Genomic DNA, 26,014 nt, shown 5'->3' on the forward strand with positions numbered 1-26,014 from the left:
CAGACCTACAATCTGCCCATGATTTGTGGAGAGGGCTGATATTTTCTCCATTCCTGCTCAGCATCCTGATTATTGAGGCTGTGTGTGGGGAAGGGGGAATTTCACCCATAATGCACAAACAAAATAAAACATTTGAAGATTTTTTTTTAAACTAAAAGATAAATAAGGTATTTGCAATGTTTTTCCTCTCCATCTGTGCCCAAAGGACAAGTGACAATATCCTGTCCTAAGTTAAACAATGTGAACTTTCCTCTGCTGATGTAGTATGTTTAGGAGCAGCTTTGGCTAATCACCAAATTTTGAGGATTCACCTTGGTACATATTATGGGTTGCCCATCACTACTCCAAAGCCATACTGTATTTGGAAAGAGATCCAGTTTTGCTGCATATCAGGCATGTATTATTGATGCTTTTATTTACTGAAAAGAGAGTCACCAGGAAAAATACACCAAGATGTATCATTTACAATGCCAATCTAGAGCAAAAACAGAGGCAGCAATTCCAATAATAAAACGATTAGAGTCTATCCATATAAAAACACAAAGCAAAATACATACACACACACAAATAAAGCCTAGTGAAACCAGGCAAGATAAAAACAAACAAACACAGCAATGAAGGAAAGGAACTCCAAAAACAGTATCCAAAAGACATAGCACTTAAGCACCAGTGACTGACAGATGGGCAGAACTTTGGGACTTGTGGCTGGAAAAAATGCCCTCTCTGTTTTACAGACATAATCTATGCCAGGGATGTGGGCAGTGGAGTCCAACGGGCCTGGGCAGCAATTGTTTCATCTGGTTTGAGTGTAAGCGAGAAGACAAAAGGTAACACAGAGTTTTCCTTACGCTTTGGCACTACACCTTCTCCCTAAACTGCTGCCTAACCAAAACTAACGACCAGAGGAGTTTCAGAAATAATTTTCTGTTGATCTGGAGTAAATTCTCTACAAGAGACCAGTACATCCAATCACAAACTGTCCATCTACATCCAGGCTCTCATAAATCAGAGTTTACTGAGGGAGAGAGGAAGATACTGAAATTTACAAGGAGAGCAATGGGCAGTTTAGCAGAGCAGGCTGGCTGCCTGCCTTGCAATGCCCCATGTGTTTTCCTCTCATTACTTGCACTAGAATTAAAAAGGAGCCATAGTAAATGATATCAATGAGCAGAAGTGATGAAGCAGTGGCTTTCTAAGCACTCTTACATCTCCAAGCAGCACTGTATAAAGGCCTTGAGCTATTCAGAGAAATGAATGGTTTTGCCATCCCTTTCTCCCAGCCTTAACACAATGTACACCACTAAAAGGGGAAGTTATAAACCTTGGCTGGCATGTTTTTTCCTGCCTGTATTTCCTCATAAACAATAGTGCTTTTTTTTTTTCAGTTCTTTTCTTCTAAAACAATTTACCCTGTATATGAAACAGCCCATCATCTCGCCCCATCAGGTTTCCAAATCATTCTGGGAGATGGCAGCTTGTTTCCAGCAGAGCAGTTCTGAAGCAGCAAATGTATTGTGATCTGCTATGCAGAGGGCAGATTGCTAATTGCAGTGTTAATTTGGGGGGAATTTTCAAAGCAACACTGAAACCATTCAATAGTAATAATAATATTATCTTATATTTGTATAGCACCTTTCACCCCAAAAGAACCCAGAATGCTTTACAAACTTCACATAGTTAGCATGTTATGCTAGATATTACAGTGACGGCAGCAACAGAAATGACAGGCTACATCAGATTAATAAACATACAACCAGGAATCACTCCCCTGTCCCAATATCAAAATGCACTCACCTCTGGGATAGAATAGGGCAGCTGTTTGAAATAATCCCCACTATCACAGAAGCATTTATGACAGGAACTAAAGAAGAATCTCATATCCACTTCAAAGTACTGGAGCAATTAGATAAACTGAACATAGCTAATCAAACTGGCGAAAGTGGCTAACCCTTATGAGAGGTGAGGAGATTACAGTTGAAAATGATATGGCTAACGTGTTTCTTTACACATTTTATTTTTATGCTTCACTTGAATTCATGTATACAACTGAATACATGTAACTGGTAAATATTGGAGAAAATATTTATCTTTAAAGTTTATCCTCAAAGAATGTCATGGTCCAAAATTTTCAAATCTGGGTGCCTAAAATTAAGCACCGAAACCCATATTTAGTTTCCTAAATAAGTGCCCTTCTATTAAGATGTGCTGAGACCCTACAGCTAGGGGGTGAGGGCTCTGGGGTGGGACCAGGGATGAGGGGTTCAGGGTGCGGGAGAGGGCTCTGGGCTGGGGCAGGGTGTTGGGGTGCAGGGGGTGTGAGAGCTCCGGCTGGGGGCATGGGCGCTGGGGTGGGGCCAGGGATGAGGGTTTGGGGTGAAGGAGGGGGCTGGGGCAGGGTGCTGGGCAGTTGTGGGGGTGCGGGCTCTGGGAGGGAGTTTGGGTGCGGAAGGGGACTCTGGGCTGGGGTAGGGGGTTGGGATGCAGGAGAGGGTTTGGGGTGCAGGGTCCTGGTGGTGCTTACCGCGGCTCCTGGGAAGCGGCCGCCAGGTCCCTGCAGCCCCTAGACAGGTGGGCAGCCAGGGAGACTCTGTGCGCTGTCCTCGTGCCCTCAGGGCTGGGGTGCATGATGGAGGTGAGAGCTCTGGGGTGGGGCCGCGGATGAGGGGTTCAGGGTGTGGGAGAGGTCTCAGGGCTGGGGCAGGGTATTGGGGTGCAGGGGGGGTGAGGGCTCCAGCTGGGGGCATGGGATCTGGGGTGGGGCCAGGGATGAGGGGTTGTGGTGAAGGAGTGGGCTGGGGCAGGGTGTTGGGCGGTTGGGGGTGGGTGGGCTCTGTGCGCTGCCCTCGTACCCACAGGCGCAGCTCCTATTGCTCATGGTTCCCGGCCAATGGGAGCTGCGGAGATGGTCCTCAGGGCGAGGTCAGCGCACAGAGCCTCCATGGCCGCCCATGCATCGAGAGGCTGCAGGGACATGGCGGCTGCTTCCGGGAGTCGCGAGGAGCTAGGGGAGGCAGGGAGCCTGCCTTAGCCCCGGGCCCCCACTGTGCCACCAACCGGACTTTTAACTGCCCTGTCAGCAGTGCCGACCGGAGCCGCCAGGGTCCTTTTTTGACCAGGTATTTCTGTCGAAAACCCAATGTGTGTCAAACCTACCTACAGTTCCCAATGACTTCAGTGGGAGCTGATTGCGCTTAGCAGCTCTGAATACCAGGCCACTTAATTGGGTGTTTAAATGTGGATTCAGGTGCCTAATTTTAGGCACCCAGGTTTGAGGATTTTGGCTGCAAGGGTATGTCCTTTTAGCGGGCCAGCATTCAACCCACCAGACAAAGCCTCTTGGCTGTCTCCCTCCCTCTCAGGAGAAACAACAAAACAGCCTGCAGTAAGCAAACGAGGTCAAGTAAAGGTACGAAGGAAAAGAACAGGGAAATAGCCCCGTAGGCAGCTCCCTTCAGGATATGGGCCTTCCTTACTTCACAGGGCCCTGGGAGCATTATAGTCTCCTTCAGCATTTACTGGGTCTTCAATGCAAGTCTCAGTCTTTCCCCCCTTTTAGCTCAAGAGATCCACACCTCCTTCAGAAAGGGCAGAGGCTCTATTGGCTTTCCGCCCTCTTTTTGAGACTGGAAAAGCTCAACAGCCTGTTCCTTTCCCAAGGTCGCCCCCTTCTGAGTGGAGCCCCCCTCCTTTTAACTCCTGCTCCAGTCCTGGCATCATTTGCCAATGCGGAGAGGCAGGGCCACTCCAGCCCAAAGCAGCCGTATCTCCTTCCATGCAAATGTAGGGTTTATATACCCTGTCACAGGAGAATTTTGAATTTTTCAGGCTTTTTCAAAATTGGAATGAAGCCAAATTCATACTCCTTTGAGAAACAGACCTCTACACGGTTTGTTTTCTCTAAGGCTTTCCATCTGATGACAATATTACCGATGTGGATAAGTCGCATGAACTTTCCCAGGTATGTATTCCCCTTGACAGAAAAATGAGTGGCTGCTTGTCCCAACCAAGTTGACGTACAGTATGTGGCTATATAGCAGGAAAGGGTGAAGTAGCATGTGAGTATGAAATCTGTGCTGTTATAATATATTCTATATTTAGCAATAATGTTCCAGTCTTTCTGTCAAATGACCCATAGCCAGACTGCTTGATCAGAGTGTGAAGGACTCTGCTAACTTGTTATTTCATCTTAATTGTAACCCCTTAGCACCGCCAATCAGGATTTCCCAGCTGTAAATTCAGCATCAGGAGGTCCTGATCCTTAGCACCAAGGGTCAAACAGAGTCTCAAAGAGTTTCAGAAATCTATTAACACAGGTGGAACCGGCGGGAGATTTAACAAGCTTGAAGACTCTGTGGGGAGTTGATTTCTAATACAGAGTGCCCACAATTTTCAGTGGCCACAATCATGGACTGGCGGTAACTGGACCTGTGCCTTCTCTAACATGCCCTTGTTGACATTTCAATTACCCTAAAGAGGAAGTGGGAAGCGTGCATTCTTGATGGCAGCTCTCTCTAAATCTTCTATTATCCAGCCATTTTTTTCACTGCAACAATACATTCCAACACCTTATTTTAAAGGATAACATCTGATACTTGCCTGTAATTATGCCATTTTTCTCTACAGGTTCCTGCCAGCTGACCTTGAGAGACGTGTCCAGAATCTCAGTGAAACTCAGGTGTCCCACAGCTCCTGGCTCTGGCAATCAGAAAGGGAAATCTGTTAACAGGAGATCCCCATTTTCTTTTGATATGATTCATGCGGCAAGGTTAGCACTGAAGAAATAAAACACTGAGCCAGGGTCAGTGGAAACCAGCAGGAGACATCTGTAAGAGCTGCAGGGGAGAGGGGGAATGCAGGGTGTTAAGAATCAATCTGGCTATCATCACATACATTATTTTATCCAGTCCTCATCCTCACTGTGCAGAGAACTAAAGAGGCAGCAGGCGATTTACACACACCTTGTTCTCTGTCTCTCTTCTTGGTCTAACCTAATTAGAACAATCAGGCTAGCTGGATCCTGAAAAGCAATTGTGTTTGCTGTTATCCCTCAACAATATCATGCAGATTATAGCCTTTTCCTGTGCCTTTGCAGGGATTGAGTTTTCAGCCCTTGTATCTGCAGAAACAGCATCAGCAGAATTCCCATTTGGGCAGGGTCTTTTAACTTCACAAATCAAGGTCAGTGTTATCCAATCAGCACTTGGATAAATTCTGGCAAAACAGCTCTACAAAATCTCCAGTATAATGGTAGCTATCTTCTGTAAAGTGTATACAACTTTGTGAAACTTTTAAAGGATTTTTATGGTGTAGCTCAAGGGCTCTTGAAATGTTCAGTTCCCTGGTGTGCAATGAGACTATAAAATGGAATGACTGTCAAGAATACACCATCCTCCCTCAATTTTGATCTTCAAGGAAGACAACCTGACTTATTTTTGATCCAACTTGCTGTTCTCTCTTCAATCGATGCACTGGAAAAGGGAGCTTTTGGCTTACTTTATATTCACTGTGCTTTTTGTTACCTGGATTCCTGCCCAAATATGCTGTCCTCCAGCTCTGCTGACACCAATTGGCAATTTCTGGGCTACAAATTTGTATTTTATTTCCTCTTCACTTTTGTGCAGTTTCTCATTCCCTTCCCGCTATGAAAAAAGAAACCCTGCCAGTAGGCAGGCTATAGCCACATTTGCAATTGTGCAATCCCAGAGATGGAAACCTCTGAGACTGTTCTCCAATAGCCAGTAGTCAAAGCATTATAGAAAAAACTGCTACTCTGGTACGAATCCCAGGAATATCTAACAATAGCAAGTATGCAGTATTCAGGAGTGGGTATCTATATCCCTAGCCTTGATCTCCCTACCCACAAAGTTGCCATCCAATTTGCCGCTGCAGTTACAGTCCAATTTTAATTTTGTTGTACAATTCTGAAAAGATGGCATGGGTTACATTAAGCCACCAAAGACGGTCTCTCATTGGATGCCAGTTCATGTTTGATCTACAACTGATCAGCAAACAAATTCTTTTTCAGAATCACCAAGCATTGTTGTCAAGAAAGGCAGAAAGTAACCCAACTGTGAGCAGAGGTCTGGAAGGATCATATTCTCTTTAGATTTAAAGTCTGCATCTTTTTTCACCATGCAGATCTGTCCAGTGAAATATGAAATGAAATCCACATAAATAAACCAAGCTGTATCCTGGAGCCATACTAAGGATTTGGTGTGTCCTCTGAAGGCACAGATCTACAGTATGTACAAATATCCTAACGCTAGGTCTCCTTTTAGCCATCGCAACTCCAAGGAAATTATTTTCTGAAGAGTCTTTAAAAAGTCACACCACCTATTCAGTATTAGCCAAATACAATAACTGTTCTTCTTTCCGCCTTGTCTTCCAGCTTTAATGCTTCGGTAAACACGTACGAGGTTAAATTATTGGCTCATAGATTCCTGATGGTTATAATGCTGTTTCAGTGATCTGCTAATGTTTTTAAGTTCTAGCAGCAGGAAATCTGCTCTTTGAGCACAGAGATATCACACTTCCTAGAACTCGGAGGAGATGGACTATGAACGAGAAAATCTCTGGATAAATAGCTAGTTTCTTTTATGTTCTTTCAACACTCTCTCATGGACAACTGGACCAGCATTTGAAGTCTTACTTCTTGATCAGACTCTTCTTTGCAGGAACAATGACTAGCCTAACCAACAGTTATTAAGACAAAACAATATTTCTAAAACCACTAGCTAACCTGGATACATTAAGCAGTTTTTTCTAACTTACTTTTAAATTTTGGGCTGTCAGTACAGTGCTCAGTGAGGGGAAGAGGATTAAAAACACTGCCCAGAGCTAAGATTAGTGATGACAGACAATTGTGCAAGCCTCCTTCACACAGCTTTGCCACTGCAATTTAATCTTGACCTGCAACAACTCCCCTCCAGACATATCGATCCTAAACCTCTCTTGAATAGACACCTCCACATGAACCAAATTGGGCTAAAATGTATGGGTTTTGAGACACAGCAAATAATCTCTGCACTGAACTACCAGACTCATTTTCATCCCTTGGTACAGATTTGAGCCTGGTTTGGTGGACAGGATCAGAATAATGAACTCACCTTTCAAATACTTAAACATAAAAAATATTTGTATAAAACGTTTGCAGCATGCAAATAAATAAAGTAATTACATTTTCAATGTACTTACTGACCAAAAAAACCCTCACAAATTTAGGCTCCTAAATCCATATTTGGGTATTTAAATATTTTAATTTCTAGTGGCCTGATATTCTGAAGTGCCAAGCAATTGCAGCTCCCATTGATTTCAGTGGGTGCTACAGGTGTTCAGCACCTCTGAAAATCAGGTCACTTTCTTTTATGTGAATAGATATGGATTTAGGAGCCTAATCTTAGGAACCAAGGTTTGAAAATTTTGGCCATCACCTTTAGCAGAACTGTTTTCAGGCACTGCCGGTGATTTCTGGCTGGACTTCGCTATACTCACTATCTTCATGAGTGCACAGCAGCTCTGGTGGGCTTTGTGGTCCATCCCCTGGTGTGGTGAAACATAGAACTGATGTGTAATAAGCAGTGAATTTCTTCAAGTTGGTAATGCAGCCACTGTGAACTCCATGAAAATCAGGAGCAATGGTGACCACAGTCACAGACTCCGGTGCAGCCACTGGCCATGCCAGGAGCTGGAATAGAGAAAATTTAAATATAGATTAAAATTCATTAAAAGTTGTTTCTATTCACAATACACTTCATTGCCAAGACCTTGTTAGTCCAATTACAAAAAACAATACAGTGAAAACAATTGTAAACTCTATCATTGTGCAACGTCAGATAATCCTGTTACTGGGTTCACTGGATGGGTTTGTACATTACTATCAACTCTCGACAGAGAATAAAAAGCATATTTTAAAAATAAATAGTCACAGTTTTTCCAAAAGTTAGGTTACTATATCCATATTTAAGCACTTAAAGTAACCTGTTGATAGACTCATAGACTTTAAGGTCAGAAGGGACCATCGTGATCATCTAATCTGACCTCCTGTAGATTACAGGCCATAGAACCTTACCCACCAACTCCTGCAATAGACCCATAACCTCTGGCTGAGTTGCTGAAGTCCTCAAATTATGGTTTAAAGACTTCAAGTTACAAAGAATTCACCATTTGCACTAGTTTAAACCTGCAAGTGAGTCATGCTGCAGAGGTAGGCGAAAACCACTCAGTGTCTCTGCCAACCTGACCTAAAGGAAAATTCCTTCCTGACCCCAAATATGGTGATCAGTTAGATGCTGAGCATGCGGGCAAGACCCACTAGGAAGATACCTGGGAAAGAATTCTCTGTAATAACTCAGAGCCCTCCCCATCTAGTGTCCTGTCTCTGGCAGTTGAGGATTTTTGCTACTGGCATTCGCTGATGGGCCACATGCCATCATAGGCAGTCCCATCATACCATCCCTTCCATAAATTTATCAAGTTCAGTCTTGAAGCCAGTTAGGTATTTTGTCCCACTGCTCTCCTTGGAAGGCTGTTCCGCAGCTTCCCCCCTCTGATGGTTAGAAACCTTTGCCTAATTTCGAGCCTAAACTTGTTAATAGTCAATTTTCTTGTGTCCACATTGGCACTTAACTTAAATAACCCCTCTCCCTCCCAGGTATTTATCCCTCTGATATATCCATAGAGAGCAATCATATCTCCCCTCAGCCTTCTTTTGGTTAGGCTAAGCAAGCCAAGCTCTTTGAGTCTCCTCTCATAAGGTAGGTTTTCCAGCCCTTCGATTATCCTAGTAGCCCTTCTCTGCACCTGTTCCAGATTGAATTAATCTTTTTTAAACATGGGAGACCAGAATTTAACACAGTATTCCAGATGAGGTCTCACCAGTGCCTTGTATAACTCTTCCCTGTCTCTACTGGAAATACCTCTCCTGATGCATCCTAGGACTGCATTAGCCTTTTTCACATAGGTACTCAGCACTTGTGGCTCCCACTGATTTCACTGGGTTTTTGGGTACTTAGCACCTTTGAAAATCAGGACAACATTTATATTTAGGTGCCTTAAAGGTTTCTTTAAGAAACAGACCTATAAAGTGCCAGGGAAAGATGTAATTGGTGGAACCCTTTTGAAAAGAAAAGATACCTGACTTCAACTAATAATTTATAAATCATGAAAAAAATTATGTGGTAGATGTAAATGTGGCAGAAATGTTGTCCCCATGCCCGACATAATACAATTCAGAATTCCCAGGAGAAGCAGGAACTATAAAGCTGTTGCAATCTAATGAAATTAAAGAAATCCAAGCAAATAGGGTTTTGACAGTTTCAATAAAGTTTTTACTATCTGTTGATAGGTATATATCAGGCTTTTAGTCATTTTATACAGTTGCTAAGGTATTTTCAACTTACATAAATAGCTATGCAAGAAAAGTCTCCAAAATTGATGGACTGAAAGTTGGAATTAAGTGCGTTAAGTGCTTCTGATTGAAACAAAAGAGAAAATCTAAAATATTCGAAACTGAAAAAAAATATTTAGGGTGAAATCCTGGCCCCACTGAAGTCAGTGGGAATTTTGCCTTAGAGCAGATAGAAATATAGGGGTTGACTTTCAAAGGCACAAAGGTCATTTATGCACCCAATTCCCATTGACTGTCCAAGTTATTGGGCACCTAACTCCCATTTATGCCTTTGAAAATCTCTACCCTAGCATCAAATGAATTAGGATTTGCAACCGATCGAACGTTCCTGTCCTCTCAGTGAGAGCTTACATAGTCAGCAGATGTTATGTTAGCAGTGACAACAGCTCGCTTAGTTTAACATAAGCTTCCTTCTGATGTAAGACATTGTCTCTTATGATATACAGCAGGGCTCTGGAGATACATGGAATTCTCCAATCTGGCCCCAAGAAAATTATATACAGTACCAAGAAAGTTAGACTGCCTTGATCCAAACTTTGGTTTACCTTGTATCCCTGATTGATACCATTGATAAATTGCTGTGGTGGAGGATTCCATAGGAACTGGATGGTCGTGGAGTTCACAGCTTCAGTTTGCACATTTTGTGGTGGAGCTGTAGGCACTGTTCAAAGTCAGCAGGGAAGATAGTGTGGGTGGGGTGGAATGACGGGGAGGAGAAGAAGAGATGAATTTAGAAACCTTTAGTTGCCATTCATGATTCACAGAAAATAACAACAGTGCTGAGAAAAGGGATGTGTGATTTATGATTTTGGTGCCCAGCAGCGACTTAAAGAGAAAGGTAATTGGGTTATTTCTCATTTTCTAGTGGAGATTCCTTTAATGGGTAAAGGGAGGGGATGAAATAGTTCTTGTGGCTTATTATTCCACCGATGAGCTTCTCCTAGAGACTCGAGACAGAAGCTTAGACGATGATAGGTGAATACATCTCTTTCAATTATCCAAGGCTGTAAGGGCAATCAATGGTTTCACCAAGAAATTCCCTAAGCCCTTTAAAATCAAACAAACCCTCTAAGTAGACAAGCAAAGATATAATGTGAATATATAGGAATTCTAATTGAGGAATCATAATACAGTGACTGCCTCTGTATATCACTTACTGTTCTGAAAAATATATGATGAAGAAATCTCCTGTGGAATACAGATTATCCCCTGGAATAAAGTATTTTTTCTCATTTGCTTTTTCCATCCTATTACGGTATTTATTCATACAATACATGCATATTCAACCAAGATTTGCCAAAACCCGTTGAAAGGTAGAAAAAATAATATATGTCACAAATAATAGATGTTTTCAGAGACCTATCCATTGGTGGCCATGTTTGTTTATATTCCATAAAGGGAGGAATTCTTCACCACTATTTTTGATGCTTTAAAAGTACTGTTTTCATTACATTCAAATGGGAATTTTCTAGTGAAAATTAATAACCCGAGTCTGAGAAATATCCCCAATTCCCTAAGTCCAATGAGAGTTGTGGTTGCTCCCTGCTTTTCAAAATCATGTCATAAGCAAGACAAGCCACCAGAAAGTTTGAAAAAGCACAAACGATTATTTGTCCACCAGAAGCTACACTCAGTGGAGATAAAAACATTAGTGGAAACCGACCCACACCAAACTAATAAAACACACAATCAGCTAACTATAAGGGAGCAGATCTTCAGCTGGTATACACAGTCCCAGCTGCATAGAAGCCAGTGGAGCTATGACAAATTTATACCAGCTGAGGATTTCCTCTGATGGGCCCTACAAAGGAAAATTAGGGTATAAACCAAGCATTTCAGGAATGACATTATAAACTACTCAAGCATCACTCTTCTGTTTAGTCTTATGTCACTGAAATTCCTTGATGACTATATGGCCTTGTAGTGGGGCGGCTGCCCCACTCCCTGAGATTACGGGCTGCGGCAGGCCAGTGGGCCTGCGCAGACGCACAGCCAATCAGAGAACGGCTTACTGGGAGCCAATCAGGGCCCAGGTTGGAGACAGCCAATCAGGGCCAGGCTCAGCCCTATAAAAGGCTGCTCAGGGAGAGAGCAGGCAGTCTGTCCCAGGCCTTTGAGAGGGGAAGGTCTATCTCCAAACTGGGAGACTAGCACCGCGGACAGCGCAGTGCTGGCCAGGCTCAGGGAGCAGAGGGGAGCTCTAGCCTGAGGCCTGCCAGGCTGCAGGCCCTGAGTGGAAGGGCCTAGCGGGTGCAAGGGGCCATAGGGGAAGCGGACAGACGAGGGGAGAGTAGGAGGACAGCGAGGCTGCCGCCAGAGGTCCCTGGGTCGGGACCCAGAGTAGAGGGCGGGCCTGGGTCCCCCCCCTATCCCCTTGCAGTACATCTAGCCATTGGCCGTAAGGAGCGGCCAGTACAGACCACGCCAGATCCCTGATGGGAGGGATTAGACTTTGGAGTGTGTGGTTGACTACGGTGGCTGGACAAGGAGATTGCTGATTGACCCCCCCCCCCCCGGAAGGGGGTGTGGAAGGACTGAGGGGCACTGCCGGAGGGCAGTGGTCCCGAAGAGGACGGTGCGAGTTGGTGAGCGACGAGGGCTCAGACACGCCAACTGAGGGCGAGACAACGGACGGGACACCACCAGGAGGGGCGCTCCACTGGACTGAGCTAATTCCCAGAACAACCAGTAGGAGGCGCCATGGTGGTGAGTCCTAACCCCGTTACAGGCCTGAAATATCTGTTACACATTTACTACCCTTTTTCGCCCTTCTATATACACTGTAACTGTATGTCACCAGAATTCTATACCCATAAACTGACTTCTGATGTCATTACTCATGGATTATACATAATCAGCAAGTTTGGGGTCAGAATGTATGCGGAGGTGCTCTAAATTACCACTGAAAGTAGAACATTATTCCTACCATATATTAGAATCCCCAGTATGCATTATAAGGCTTATAATGTTATCTCTTGCCATTATAAAGTTCTTATGGTTTAGAGCAGGGGCGGGCAAACTTTTTGGCCTGAGGGCTGCATTGGGTTTTGGAAATTGTATGGAGGGCCGGTTGGGGAGGGGGTCATGGCCCAGCCCCCACCCCTTATCCGCTCCCGGGACCCCTGCCCCATCCAACCCCCCCGGAACCCCTGCCCTATCCACCTCCCCCGCTCCCTGTCCCCTGACTGCCCCCCTGCTGCCCCATCCAACCCCCCCTCTCCTTCCTGACTGCCCCCCGGGTCTCCTGCCCCATCCAACCACCCCTTCTCCCTGTCCCCTGACTGCCCCCAGAACCCCTGCCCCTGACAGCCCCCCGCTGACCCATTCAACCCCCCCTCCTTCCTGACTGCTCCTCCAGGACCCCTGCCCCATCCAACCACCCCTTCTCCCTATCCCCTGACTGCCCCTGGAAGCCCTGCCCCTGACTGTCCCCCGCCGCCCCCATCCAACCCCTCCTCTCATTCCTGACTGCCCCCCCGGGATCCCTTCCCCCATTCAACCCCCCTGTTCCCCATCCTCTGACTGCCCCGACCCCTATTCACACCCCCACCCCCTGACCACCCCTCGAACTTCCCTGCCCTCTATCCAACCCCCCCCACTCCCTGCCCCCTTACCGCGCTGCCTGGAGCACCGGTGGCTGGCGGCGCTACAGCCATGCCGCCCCGCTGGAGCCAGCCACGCTGCCGCCACCGCGCAGCACAGAGCACCGGGTCAGGCCGCGGCTCTGCAGCTGCAGTGCCGCAGGAGCTCACAGCCCACCGCCCAGAGCATTGCGCCCGCTGCGCAGTGAGCTGAGGCTGCGGGGGAGGGGAAACAGCAGGGGAGGGGCCGGGGACTAGCCTCCCGGGCCAGGAGCTCAGGGGCCGGGAAGGAGGGTCCGGCCCGCGGGCCGTAGTTTGCCCACCTCTCGTTTAGAGATTCATGAGAATGTTTTGATAGCATTACAGCTGTATAATACATTGCTTAGGAAATATTATCCCTCATTGTGGTGGGGCGGCTGCCCCACACAGGGAGAAGAAGGGGTTAAAAGCAGCACCAGGGAAGCTGAGCAGAATCCAGTAATCAGGAAAGGGCTTACTGAGCCCACCAATAGGGGGAAGGCTTGCTGGAGCAGCCAATCAGGGCCGGTGAGGGCCATATATAAAGGGCTGAGGGGAGCAGAGGGGAGTTTCTCCCTGGAAAGTAAGGGAAGAGGACTGGCTACCTGAAGAAGCACCCTAGATAGAGCAGTGCTGGGCAGGGGCAGCAGAGTGTGAGGGTGAGCTGCTGGCTGACCACTGCCAGGCTGGGGCCTTGCTACAAGGGCTGAGAGGGTGCTAGGGCTATGGGGGAAGTGGCCCAGGGAAAATAGGCAGCAGATTGGAGGAGGGCAGTAGGTGGCTGCCGGCTATAGGTTCCCTGGTTGGGACACAGAGTAGCGGGCAGGCCTGGGTCCCCTTCCCTTGCACTCCACTTGCCAATGAGGAGAGTGGCCAGTATCCAGACTGCAGTTTGCCCCTGAAGCGAGGGGCTGGACCTTGGAGTGCAGTTGGCCGCTGAGGCAAGTGGTGGGACTAAGGACTGTTGGCCCCCCTAGAAGGAGGGAGAAAGTAGAATGGGGCACAGCTGGAGGGCTGTGCCCAGAAGAAGACGCTGCGGTCCGGGGAGCGATGTGGGTCCAAAGAGTGGCAACAACAGTGATGGCAGGCATGACACCACTAGCTGAAGGTGGACTGGATGAACTGAGAGAGAATTCCCAGGATGACCAGCAGGCGGTGCCACGGTGATGAGTCCCGCCCTGTTACACTCATAAACCTCTTATCAAAAACTCTGATGAAACCTGTCATGTCACTGGAGTCCTGTGATACGTGTATAGTCCTATTCATAGCTTCCCTGTGTAGTGTTTTGCATATTTACGGCTCACATTAGAATAGGCTGACCAGATAGCAAGTGTGAAAAATCTGGACGGGGGTGGTGGGTAATAGGAGCCCATATAAGAAAAAGCCCCAAATATCGGGACTGTCCCTATAAAATCAGGACATCTGGTCACCCTACATTAGAAAAGCTTATTTCTTAAATTAAAATTCCTGCCTTCCTGTATATTTCTTTATTATTTTTATAATATATTTGTCAGATTTCCTATTATAGGAGAAAAGTGTTTGAAACATCTTTTACACTTAGTTTGATGTTAGAAAGTTATGAACAACTCATCGACTGATTATAATACCCTCCTGCATGGTATTTTGACATGAGGGGTAAATCAAGCATCATCCTCTCCCCTTTTTTCTTCTAAATTTTGACACTTCAATCTTATTGGTATTATATTGGGGGGGGGGGGGTGTGGGGGCGTGTGGGTGTGTACACAATACCACTAGGAATAGTTTGTTGTTCATAGAGTACAATGAATATATGTGAAGGTGACCGAATATTGTTATGCAGGATACATGATAGTTAAATATCAAGCCATTCCTAACAGCACATTCCTAACAACAAAAGTTGTTGTAAAACATTTTCTGTATCCTGCACATTGCCAGCTTACTTCTATTTTGGATTTTGTTGGACATCCTCTTTTTCTTTAATGGTGAAATCATGGTGCCATTGATTTCAGTGATGCCAGGATTTCATCCTGAGTTCAGAGGGCCTTTTAGGAACTGGGAAATCTGCCTTGTGGGAAATGTCATTTGCTACAGCATTGAGAATTTACTAACAGAAAAGGAGCATGGACCCTACAAACACAGGGTTTCATTTATAATTCTCACTCTAGTAAACTTCTAAGAAACCCAAGCAAACACTTAGGAGTATTTACAAAAGTTTTAGAAATGTGGATAACCATTTTTTTTTTCATTTCTTTTTATGAATGTTCTGAAACTAGAATAAATCATTCTAGTCCAAAAATACCTATTACAAGAAGAAAAATGATGGGGGGGGGTGGGGAAACTTGACCAGAAAAAAATAAAACCTTTGGTATGCTGGAAATCATGATTTATGGTATAATTTATCTTTGGAATTCTTTATAGAAAATCAACATCTACATCTTAATTAATGCATTTTAAAAATGGAGAGAACAAGGCTGGCTAATGGGCATAAGCTTAATTTTATTGCATAAGCATAATACAATCAATTTTTATCAGTTAAAATGTGGCAATATAATCCTGAATGTACTTCAAAGCATAACGCTAAATTCTCTCATTATGAGCTGAAGTTAAAGTTGACCTCCATGGTTATCTGAACAAGTGTATATTAAAACATGAACTTGGGCTGTGCTACATTTCCATCATAGCTGACCTCTCAAACAATGCTCCAAATTAAATCATCAGTAAGTAGCAAGAGCTGAAATTGGCAACAAAGGTATCTCTAATTATACACAGTATTTAGCTAGGCAGATCTGTGTTATATATTTATTATCAAGGAACACAAAACTTCCTTTCAACAAGTATTTACAAAGAAATCCTTATGTAATTGCATGTTGGATTTTTTTAAACCTAATTTTGGTAATGTTTGTGATTATACTGAAGATCTCGCATTGGAGTACAGCTCCAAACTTTGTGTGACACCTTTGAAATGTCCCTGAATTTCAGAGCATAGTTGGTATGACCAAAACAAACCTTTATATTCTTCCAGGTAAAGTTAATCTGGCTAAAAATGTATTAGAATTCAACTGCCTGAATTGTAAAACATTCTAAAACTACTCTTAGCAGAAAAGGTCATGGAGGCACTGTAGATAAAAGCCATTAAATGGGGTTGGCCAACAAGATTATGGGAATAAGAAGGAATTAAGGATAAGCACATGTCCATGTCTCTAGCTATGTGTGAATAGGCATTTAAATCTCACACAGATTCAGATAGACAGACTACCAGTTTTAAATATAAATCTTCAACAAAGGCGTGCAGAAAGATCCCAAGCTCCTGACTTTCAGGATGCCAACTTTCACATCTCAATCAGGCAGGCTCACAGATTTTTCTCCATCTGAGAATTTGGTTGTTCCTTTAATGCAGTGGTTTCAGGTGCTAAGCTGCGGAGCCCCAGTGGGAGCTCTGGAAATAATTTTGCCTCAAAAGCACATAATTCTTATTGTGCAGCTGCTGATACACCCCCTTAGGGAATGAAGCATTTTCTCCCTAAGCACTTGGCCTGAGATCCAGGACTTTAATTCTGTGCCCCTTCTGTGTAGGGGCATGAAGGGGAAGTGAGCTCCTTGTTCCCTCCCATCTTGATAAATCATAAAGCAGCAGTTCACAATCTGACCGTAGACCACTGGTTGCTCTAAGCAGATTCCCCTCTGCAAGTCTCTTGCTCTTTTTCAGCCACTTGGCCTAAAGGAATAACAGGGAGAAATCTATTTTTTAACTAACAAAGTACCCAACACTTGGAGATGATACTCTTGATTCAAGGATAGCAGCTACATTTCTTCCTCAGAACTATTTTCTACACACAGAAGGCAGCCCTGCTGGCAAGTTTTCAATGAAAAGGGAACAAGATTTCCTTTGTGACTCCCTTCATATTGCTAAGGAGGAAACATCATCAGAATACTCATCTTGCTCTTCTGTCTCTCCCTATCACGTCTATCAAGGATTCACTAATCTGGTGGTTCCAACGTCTCATGAGTTCAAGAAGCACCATTCACTCAACTGTTCCTAACCTTTATGATAGGCACAGGTACACCCAATAGAGGATGTCTCTAAACTGCACTGCTTTGGAAGCAAAAAAGAAGAGATCAGACTACGTATCCACGTCTTGGAACTTTGGGCTACAAGACTGGCCCTCAGAACTTTCCTGCTATCAGTTGGAGGAAAGAAGGTTGAATTGTCACATACAACATGAATACCAAGAGGGCTGCTGAACTGGCCAGTGGGTTTCATTCTTTCCTTCTTCCCTCTCACGGGAGCAGGGTGCGTTGATGGAATACTTTGGTCTAATTTCGGTTGTTGGGTTTAGTGTGTAGGTGCTGGGTGGTGCTGACCACCTGCAATACACAGGAGGCTAGACTAGATGATCTGGTGGTCTCCTCTGGCCTAAATGCTATGACTCTAAGAGATGCATTTCCTTTTGCTCTACACTTTCCAGTCAAAAAGAATTCCTCGGAGAACAACTTAAACCTCAGGTTTCAGGACCAGCACGAATGACCTCTCTCTTTTCTAGTTGGCTCATTTAGAGTAGACCTATTGGTTTCCTGAAGCAATGTAAAGTGCCCAAATTTATTTTGAGAGTGGGTCATAAAGGCACTTTTTTCTGGGATGGGGGCCTTTTCTCCTCGTCCCTTTGGTACTTCAGTTCTTGCAGAAAATAAAATAGAGCAGGGTTCGGTAGTTCTGGGTTGTACTGGGCAAGCATGGTTCTTCAACCTGTTGGCATTGTCATTGGCCCTCTGTCTTTACTAATCTCATTGATCTCCTCTGAGTCAATTTGCCTGGTAGTATGGCTCATGGCCATAATATCTGAAGGTTTTGAGTGTTTGTAGTTTTGAGTTTTGCCCTATTGTAACTGGAGGGCATTTCCCATATTACAGAGTCTAAGTACAGTAGGCCACTAGGAACCTATTTTGCCCCCTTACTCCCATTACCATAGCATTTGAACACTTCCCAAGTATTTAAAACAACAACAATTCTTTCTTTCTCATTGCCGCACTTGTTGGAGAACTAGCTTGAGTAAAACGGTATGAAATGGGATCGATGTTACAGACTGTTTCCTCACGAAATCAGACAGATGTATATTGAAATTATAACTTTCTCCTTGGGGTTTGGCAGCAGCTTTTGAGCACTGGAGACTCGGGTATAGTTCTCCTCAGTGTGGAGCCACAGTCTCTCAGACACATCACAAAGGTGACCCTCGAGGGCTATGAAAATGGGTGGGGAATGTGATGTCTGTCTACTATGTAAGTTACTTGAAGGCTAATGTAAATCCATGGACTGGCATTTAACTTTGGGAGGAGCTGTTCAAAGGGAGAGCATCTCAGAAGTCAATAAGATTAAGATCGAAGTGCTAGATCCCAGAGTGAAGGGAAGAAAAATTGTCTCTCTCCTGGACCAAACACAGCAAGGGAGACTACTTGCATCACCCTCCAAAAGGCTTTTTATGTAGATGAAATAACTCTTCTGTGCAGAGATACTTGGAAGCCTCAACTTTTCACACAGTGATGAAAAGTCCTGAAGGACTCTGTTCAAATGAGCAACAGCTACTCTGTGCAGAAAGTTGGCACAAATCCCTGTCAAAGATAACATCAAAGAAGTAAGGAACAGCTGGAGAAACCCTGATGAAGAAAGGCATACACACAGCATCAAAGGGTTATACTGAATATCCCACTAAAAAGACTTTTGGGGTTTTGAAACAGTCAAACCCTCAGACCTCAGGATGTTGCATGCTTTGCCAATATCTCTCATTATATTGACATTATAACTCAGTTTCTGTGAGTTCAGGTCTTCAGGCATCTTGCAAGTTACGTTCTCTCTTAGACACCGGCCACAAGTTATTTTAAAAGAGCTCTGAGCAGCTGATAGTCAACTATGGGTTCTTGGGCTGCCACAACTAAATGCCAAAAAGACTAATAAAAGTCCAATCATATGCATTCAGGTGTGAGGCCACAGCTCACGTGGCCAATGAGGTGGAGGGGAATTCAATATTAATGTGTTGATCTGCTCTCAGCGCTCATTTGCTGCCAGGGTTTTGATTGCATGGCACATTCAACTAATACCAGGTATTTAAGGTAATTTTTCTATCCACAGACAGGCAGGTTCTTGCCAGTGCAATCCGAATTACTAGTATGTGTGAAGCGGGGTGTGTGTGGAGAGGTGGGCAAGGTGCATAGATGCAGGTTTCTTAGGCTCATCTTTAAACTACATTATGTATTACAAGACATAGTTTCCACCCATGCTCTGATTTACATTCCTAATCACCTGCTGGTTTAGGAGGCACAGTCAACAGTGAGAAATGGTCACAAACCACAGGTGTCTGTACATTCTCCAATTGCAGGGAGAGTGGCATAGGACATGATCCATTTCTTAACGTATGGAGACCTGATACTAACTCTGCTTCAGATTAGACTGGGGCTGCGCAGCCTCCCCTCTGCTCAACTCCAAATGTGAAAAGGATTCAAACTGTTTTTAAAGTGGGTTGAAAGCCCGAGGATATCCGCAAGAACATTAGGGGATGGCAACCTCCATTATGGAGCTATTTATTGCTATTGTGAATTACTTTAAAAGGGAACACCTAGCTTTTTCATCTGTACTAAGTAAGAATTACATAAAGATGAATAGGGCATTATAGATTATCCTGCATTATAAATACTTCTACCAGTCATACTGAACGCAGGACTCACTGCACTTCGTTTGTAACAGAGGATTTATATCCTTACAAATGACAGACAGCGAACTAATGAAAGATGATAACAGCAACTATCATATCAAGGAACATTCGAGTCAATTGCAGGGTTAAACAAAAAGAGTCGGAAGTCAGAAACCTGGGTCTTAGCAGAGGGAAGGTTAAGGTGCTGGGATAGCTTGAAGTGTCCAACTAAACAAAACTGTGCACAAAAAGAATGGAAACCAATGTATGAAAGTGATTTTAGATTTTCCATTTAGAAATCAATTCTCGGTAGAGAACTGGGATATATAATATTACTCCTATCTAATAGCAGAAGACTTTAAGAAATGCATTTCTAGCTCCGATACAAAGTTTTTAAAGGACTGGAGGCTGTCTACTTATTTCTATATTGCAAGACTTTAGATTCTCTGAATCTAAAGATATATCACATTTAGATATAACTTGGACTGTTTTCTTGCTCTTTAACTGTCTTGGTAAACTGATGCTGCACTTGGGTAGTCTATTTTTAAAATCTCTCTACAACTCTCAATACATGTATTCACATCATAATGTACTCCTATCAACAATTAGCAAACCATTTTATATACTTCCCTGATTAAAAACTAACATGCCCTGTAAAAGTGTAAGTTTTTTTCAAATAGTTTAATTGTTTTTATGACCTACTAAAGCAGAGATCATGAGACTGTCTATTGCTCAAAATTCAGTCCTGCAATCATGGAAATCAATGGAAATCTTAAGGGCTTGACTCTCAATTATGCTAAGGATTCTTCAGACTGATCCAGTAGTGTAAACATGTCTTTCAGTAGGTGTAAAAGTAATTACAAATCCTTTTGTTATAGATGTAATTTCCACTCACTTCAGGGCACCTGTATATTGCCAGAGAGGTGTAAAGGAGAATAAGACTTACAGCTCCCTTTTCCTCTTGGTAAATGCCTCTATCTCACTTGAACCTCTCCTGTAGAATCCTCTGTCTCCAGAGTGTTTCCCTTCATAAAGGGAAACATACGACAAACCCTTGCACTATTTGTTCACTCGGTCTAAAAATTAGTGACTGCAAAGGATTTGCAGTTTAGCCTGCAGAGTGGAGCTCACCTCCCTGTAAAGTGTACTCTGTCACTGCTCTGCTGAATGCTCCCAGCCCGGCTCCATTATAAGATGCCACCTGGATTTCATACTGAGTCCAGATGATCAGGTCTTTCACCAAACAGTAGTTAATCTCTGCACTGGTGATGTTCTTATAGTGATACTCCCCAGGGAGGCCTGCCAGGCGATACCTGCATACAGAAAAGGAAAATTCAATGCAGTCAGTTAAAAGGCATCAATTGTAGCAAATGCACTGACTAGCAAAACAGCTTCCTCTCTGAAGATGCAATATTCAAACTTTTACTGAAGAATTATACAAAGGATAATAGAACCTCCTCAAAAACAACAGACTAACCCCTGATAAGATCATACCCTGCTTGACTGCTATAGTATTTATAATCTGATTTCACTGAAATTACATGCTCAGGGCTAAACAAAACTGGCATTTTATCTTGTTTTATGGCTGTAGAAAAATTATAGCTTTTTAAATGTGGCTTGTCTAGTAAAAGCTGTGATTTAGTATAAAAAATATCATGGACAGGATTTTTATCAGGGTGCTGATGTAAATCAGTTTGAGAAATGTTTTCTTCCTCAGCCTCAACCTGAAAAGCAAGAAGATCTCAGTAGCGTTCAGGCCTTCTGGTCTAAGGGACTGTCAGCTCAAGCCTGCATCAGGAATCCACATTCACAGAATGATTATAACAAGGCCTGAAACAGGGGTTGCCTAGGGACTGAAGAGCTTGCTAAAGAGTGGGAATCAGAAGAATGGTAATACAGAGATGAAACAGTTTGCCAAATAAGGATTAGTAATATATCTATATCTATACAGTGATGAACCTCTGCCAAAGAGGTGGAGCAATTGAATACATTTCCCTGTAGGAGGAGTTATGGAAAATAGAACGGATTTGGATGCATATTTTAGAGCCTTTTTTCTTGGTGTGTCCTTTTGCACTCTGAGAATCCACTGTTTTCTATAATTATCATTTCCTCTCAAACAACCCTTGGAAATTTGAACACTTCAAGTGAGACTGTTTGCTTTTTTCCCTTTAGGAAACAAGCTGTGTAGTAGATACTTACAATATGCTAATCAACATATCAGAAATAAGTAGACCAAATGGCATTATGACTTGCAAATGAAGCATTGCTATTCTGTGAAAAGGCAACTATGGGAAGGTTTGGAATTTTATTCATCGTACTATGTTTATGCTGTTTTAAGTCAGCCCCTGCTTAACAGTAACTAAAGGCTTATCTACATGAGAAAGTTTCATTGGTTCATTTACGGTGTAATTTTAAACCAATATAAATTTAATCAGTGCAATCCCTGTGTTTAGACAAGGCCTAATTCTTAGATTTTGTTGTTCCTAGAGAGATCTCAGTGCAGCTCTTGATCACCCAATAGCAGTGATACAGACAACCCCAAAGAGTTGGAAGAGCAGTGTGGCTTCCTGACTTGGTCATGTTTTGTATTGAGACTACATCAGCATAGCTCCATGAAATATTAACACAAAATCAGAAGGCAAATATAGCAAAGCAATGTCAGAATCTCTCCCTGGGATTATTAGGTGGCTCTCTCTGCCTCCATTCAATGCAAGACCTCCCCTTCCTCCACTTACGGGATGATAGGAAGGTTGTATGAATCTTGGCAATGTCAATTCTTTGCTCAGCACTCTGTTTTCTCTCACAGGTAGCAGTCAAAATGTGGAGTGCTCCCGTGGTCTAATCTATTGTGCTCTTAGTGTGACACCCCTATAAAAACCACACTCTGCTGGTGAGAAAAAGAGCAGAGGAAAAAGGCCAGTTCAGAAATGTCATGTCCTAGTGATTTTTCTCACCATATATATACTTTGCTGTATATTGTATAGGCTTTGTGCAGTGCACCTTCACTTTTTAGATCAGGCATTCTGTCAGTTTAAGTCCAATACATCCTCTATGGTGGGATTATCATTCTATGCTGCAAAGACAGCGCAATGGACCTGATGTTATAGTGGGTCTTTCACATCCTTAATTTCAAAAGGCACCTTTAATACAGAGCAACTGTAGTCTAACTCAGCTGAAACTAGTACAGAAAATCCCTTCAACAGCAGATACCTTCCTGTAACCCTCACATTTTGAATCCCAAGAACAACCCTGGAATATTACAGGGGAAAGTTTTATTACAATTTTAAATTCCTGTTGAATGGTTTGTTTCCCTACTCAGGAGCCTAGACACAATAATTTAAATGTCTAAAGAACGTTTTCAACAAACTCGTACAGACTGATGGCAATGGACTGGATAACTTTCTACTAATATGAAAAGGGATGTTAAAGAGAGGACGGATCAATTATGCTAATTTTGCATGAGCTGCAGAAGGAAATGTTTAACCTAAAAATTAGTCAACATGTTATATGAAACAGTCAGACAGTAGAACAGGCTGCGAAGGGTAGGGAGGCTGCAAAATTGCTATCTCCAGAGGTATTTAAGGGCAGACTAACTACCAATCTATTAGGGCTGGTTTAGGAATATCAAAACCAATCCTGTGACAAAGCAAGGGAATGGACTAGCTGACCCACTAGAGTGCCTTTTGATCCCACTCATTCAACAGTATATCAGCACCAGAGAAAATGGTAACAGATTCTCTGATCCACCAAGGTTGCTTACCAACCAGAAATTCCCAGTGAAGACATCTTCCTCTGTAGGGGGAAATCTTCTAAAATAACCTCCCTCACCAACCCTCAAGTAAATGGGTAGGAAGGGACATAGTAGGGGCAGAAAGGGGCGTGGCAGAGCTGAGTTCCACCAAACGTGACGCTATGCTGCCATTAGGGACCTCAGCAGTGTAAGCAAAGAGCAGGACACCTCCTGTTCCACCACAACCAGAGCCCTGAATCAGGGAGCTGCAACCAGCTCCCCATTAGATCTGTGCCCAGTAGAGAATAAGGTCCTGCGGCTTTCCCCAGCAATCCATCTGAACTCAAAGCTTCAGCTTTAGTCTTTGGCATATTGCAATTTTGATTCACAGGCTTTCACCAAGAAATGTAGTAAACTGGCCAAGATTGATGGCGTGCAAACAGTGTTGCCTACAGTTACTGTTTGTTATTTATAGACAGACCCATAGATGTGCATGACACCATAGTTGCTGCAGACAAATCCCTGCCCAGAGGAGCAGATGGTCTATAAAATAGATATAACACACACAAAAATGACAATCAAAAGGGGTGGTGGAGAAAGCATACCATAGTGAGAGCTCGCCAAATACGGTATGTGCTGTGTACACATCTTTTCACTTTAAAAAATATTTTTTTACAAATTGACATTTGAAAAACTGCCAGGTAAGAAGGCTGGGGTGCAGGAATATAGTCAAGAGTTATATAAACCACATTGTTGTATCTTCTGATTGGACATACAGACCTCATTGCTTGGGTGACAGGGAAATGGTTAACATTCTTCAGCTGTGTCTGCACTAGGCTTGGCAGGAAATTTCCACCCTCAGCAATACCACCAAAGCAGCTCCATCAATGGTAGCAAAGTGGTAACACTAGTGTAAAAAGGGCACTAGCATTTTTTACCACCGTATCCTTTAGCAGATCTAGAGGACTGGTAAAAATGCCACCAGCCATCTGTATTCTGTCTAAACTGGGGCTCCAACCTTGCTTGGCACTATACCAGTGGTTGTACAATGTTAGATTTCCCAGAAAAGAATCGAGTGTAGACAAGGCCTTCCTGAGCAGAGGGAATGCCACAGCTGCCTGCTCTCACTGTAGGGACAATTAGGGAGCCAACTGGGAACCAGGCAATCGCTGAGTCCAGCTGGACTGGTTACTGACTCCCAAAGAGACTAGAAAATGAATGTGGTCTGGGAAGTCTCTAATCTGATCATACCCTGTTTTAGGCGCCACACCCTCTCCATACATAAGTGGAAAGATTGGATGAAATAAGTGTTTTTCAGTTACCCATTTGAAGTCCCTTTACATTAACAGTATAGCTGGGCTGCAGAAAGACTATTTACTTAATTTATTTTCAACTCCAAACCCTAATCTGGCCATGGCTCACCTGATCTGTCACATCCTCTCTACTTTATTGGCAGTATCCTTGTTCCTCCAGAACCCAGAATGCCACTGTTCCACTTGTGTGATATGTCTGACTTAAATTATGAGCTCCTTGCGGTAGGGAGTCTTTTATTTGTCTGCAAAGCACTATGCACGCATGGCACTGCAAATAATATCTAATGATAAATTAGAACAGAATTAGACATTGTCTTTTAAACACTCTTTCTTTTTTATTTGTATCACACCGCTAGGATGTCCACCTCTAACACACTAAGACATTTAGCGCCAGACTTTATATTAAGATCCCTCTAGGCCAGAGCGTAAGTCACTTACCTTAGGATGTACCCATGGAGAACCCCATTATGTTCACTTTCAGGCGGAGGCTGCCACTGAACCATGATAGACTGATTGGTACGTCCACTCGCTACTATGTTTTTAGGAGGAGCGCTGGGAGGTTCTTCAGGTAACATCAATCTAAGCACAAAAGAATGTGATGGGATGTGGGCGTTGGGAGAAAAAGCTCTAGCATTTTATTTTATGTGTCCACTAAATGTGAACCAGCTTTATTTACTTAAGTCCAAAGACTAGAAAGAAGCATAATGCTGATCAAACTACTGATGACTTTGCATGAAATAGTTACAACAAATCAACCTAATAGAAAATCAGTTAAGCAAGCAACAAGGAGGACAGCTGAGGTAACCTTATTCTGTCTGAATCCCCCATGCTGCTTCAACTGTATGAAAACATTACAAGCCTGAATGAGTTAGAGCTCAGATCAGAATCTGTGACTCCTTTTGACTCTTTCAATATTTTTCATATCAAACACCTACATGTTGGAAAAAGCCATTTAAACCTCAGCTGTTCTACAATTCATGCTCATAGCAAGCTTTGGTTTATAAAGGTAGGGGGATGCACCTGAAACTAAACTTGATGAAGCCATCTTTCTATGTCGCAACTGAAGTAATTATAGAAGTGACATGCAGTGACTGGGTGAGTGCTCTGCCCAGTCCAGAGTTAACCACTGAGTCTTAAACAACAGGAAAACATATTTTGGCCCTACATGCATTCACTTCATCTCTTCTATGATCCTGTTTGATTGTTACTCTGCAAAGATGGATGCACCTCTGTCCCCAATGCATGCAGAATGTGCTGGTGCTAACTGCCAGTATGGCTAAATACTGCTCAAAGTTCTTAGGCACTTC

At 43.5% G+C, this 26,014-nt stretch overlaps 1 protein-coding gene across 1 annotated transcript in view; it reads right to left on the reverse strand.

Annotated features, from left to right (window-relative positions):
• The window catches only part of SDK1 (sidekick cell adhesion molecule 1), a 675,085-nt gene that overhangs the window by 124,908 nt on the left and 524,163 nt on the right, over positions 1–26,014 (reverse strand). Inside the window, exons 16-20 of the mRNA XM_065411886.1 lie at positions 25,146–25,286; positions 20,796–20,977; positions 9,952–10,067; positions 7,492–7,684; positions 4,597–4,695 (exon numbers count right to left, since the gene is read on the reverse strand). Of these exons, the coding sequence (XP_065267958.1) occupies positions 4,597–4,695; positions 7,492–7,684; positions 9,952–10,067; positions 20,796–20,977; positions 25,146–25,286 (731 nt within the window). The remainder of the gene's footprint in view (positions 1–4,596; positions 4,696–7,491; positions 7,685–9,951; positions 10,068–20,795; positions 20,978–25,145; positions 25,287–26,014) is intronic.

The sequence above is a fragment of the Emys orbicularis genome, chromosome 10, assembly GCF_028017835.1.
Source record: "Emys orbicularis isolate rEmyOrb1 chromosome 10, rEmyOrb1.hap1, whole genome shotgun sequence".
Classification (NCBI taxonomy): Eukaryota; Metazoa; Chordata; order Testudines; family Emydidae; genus Emys; species Emys orbicularis.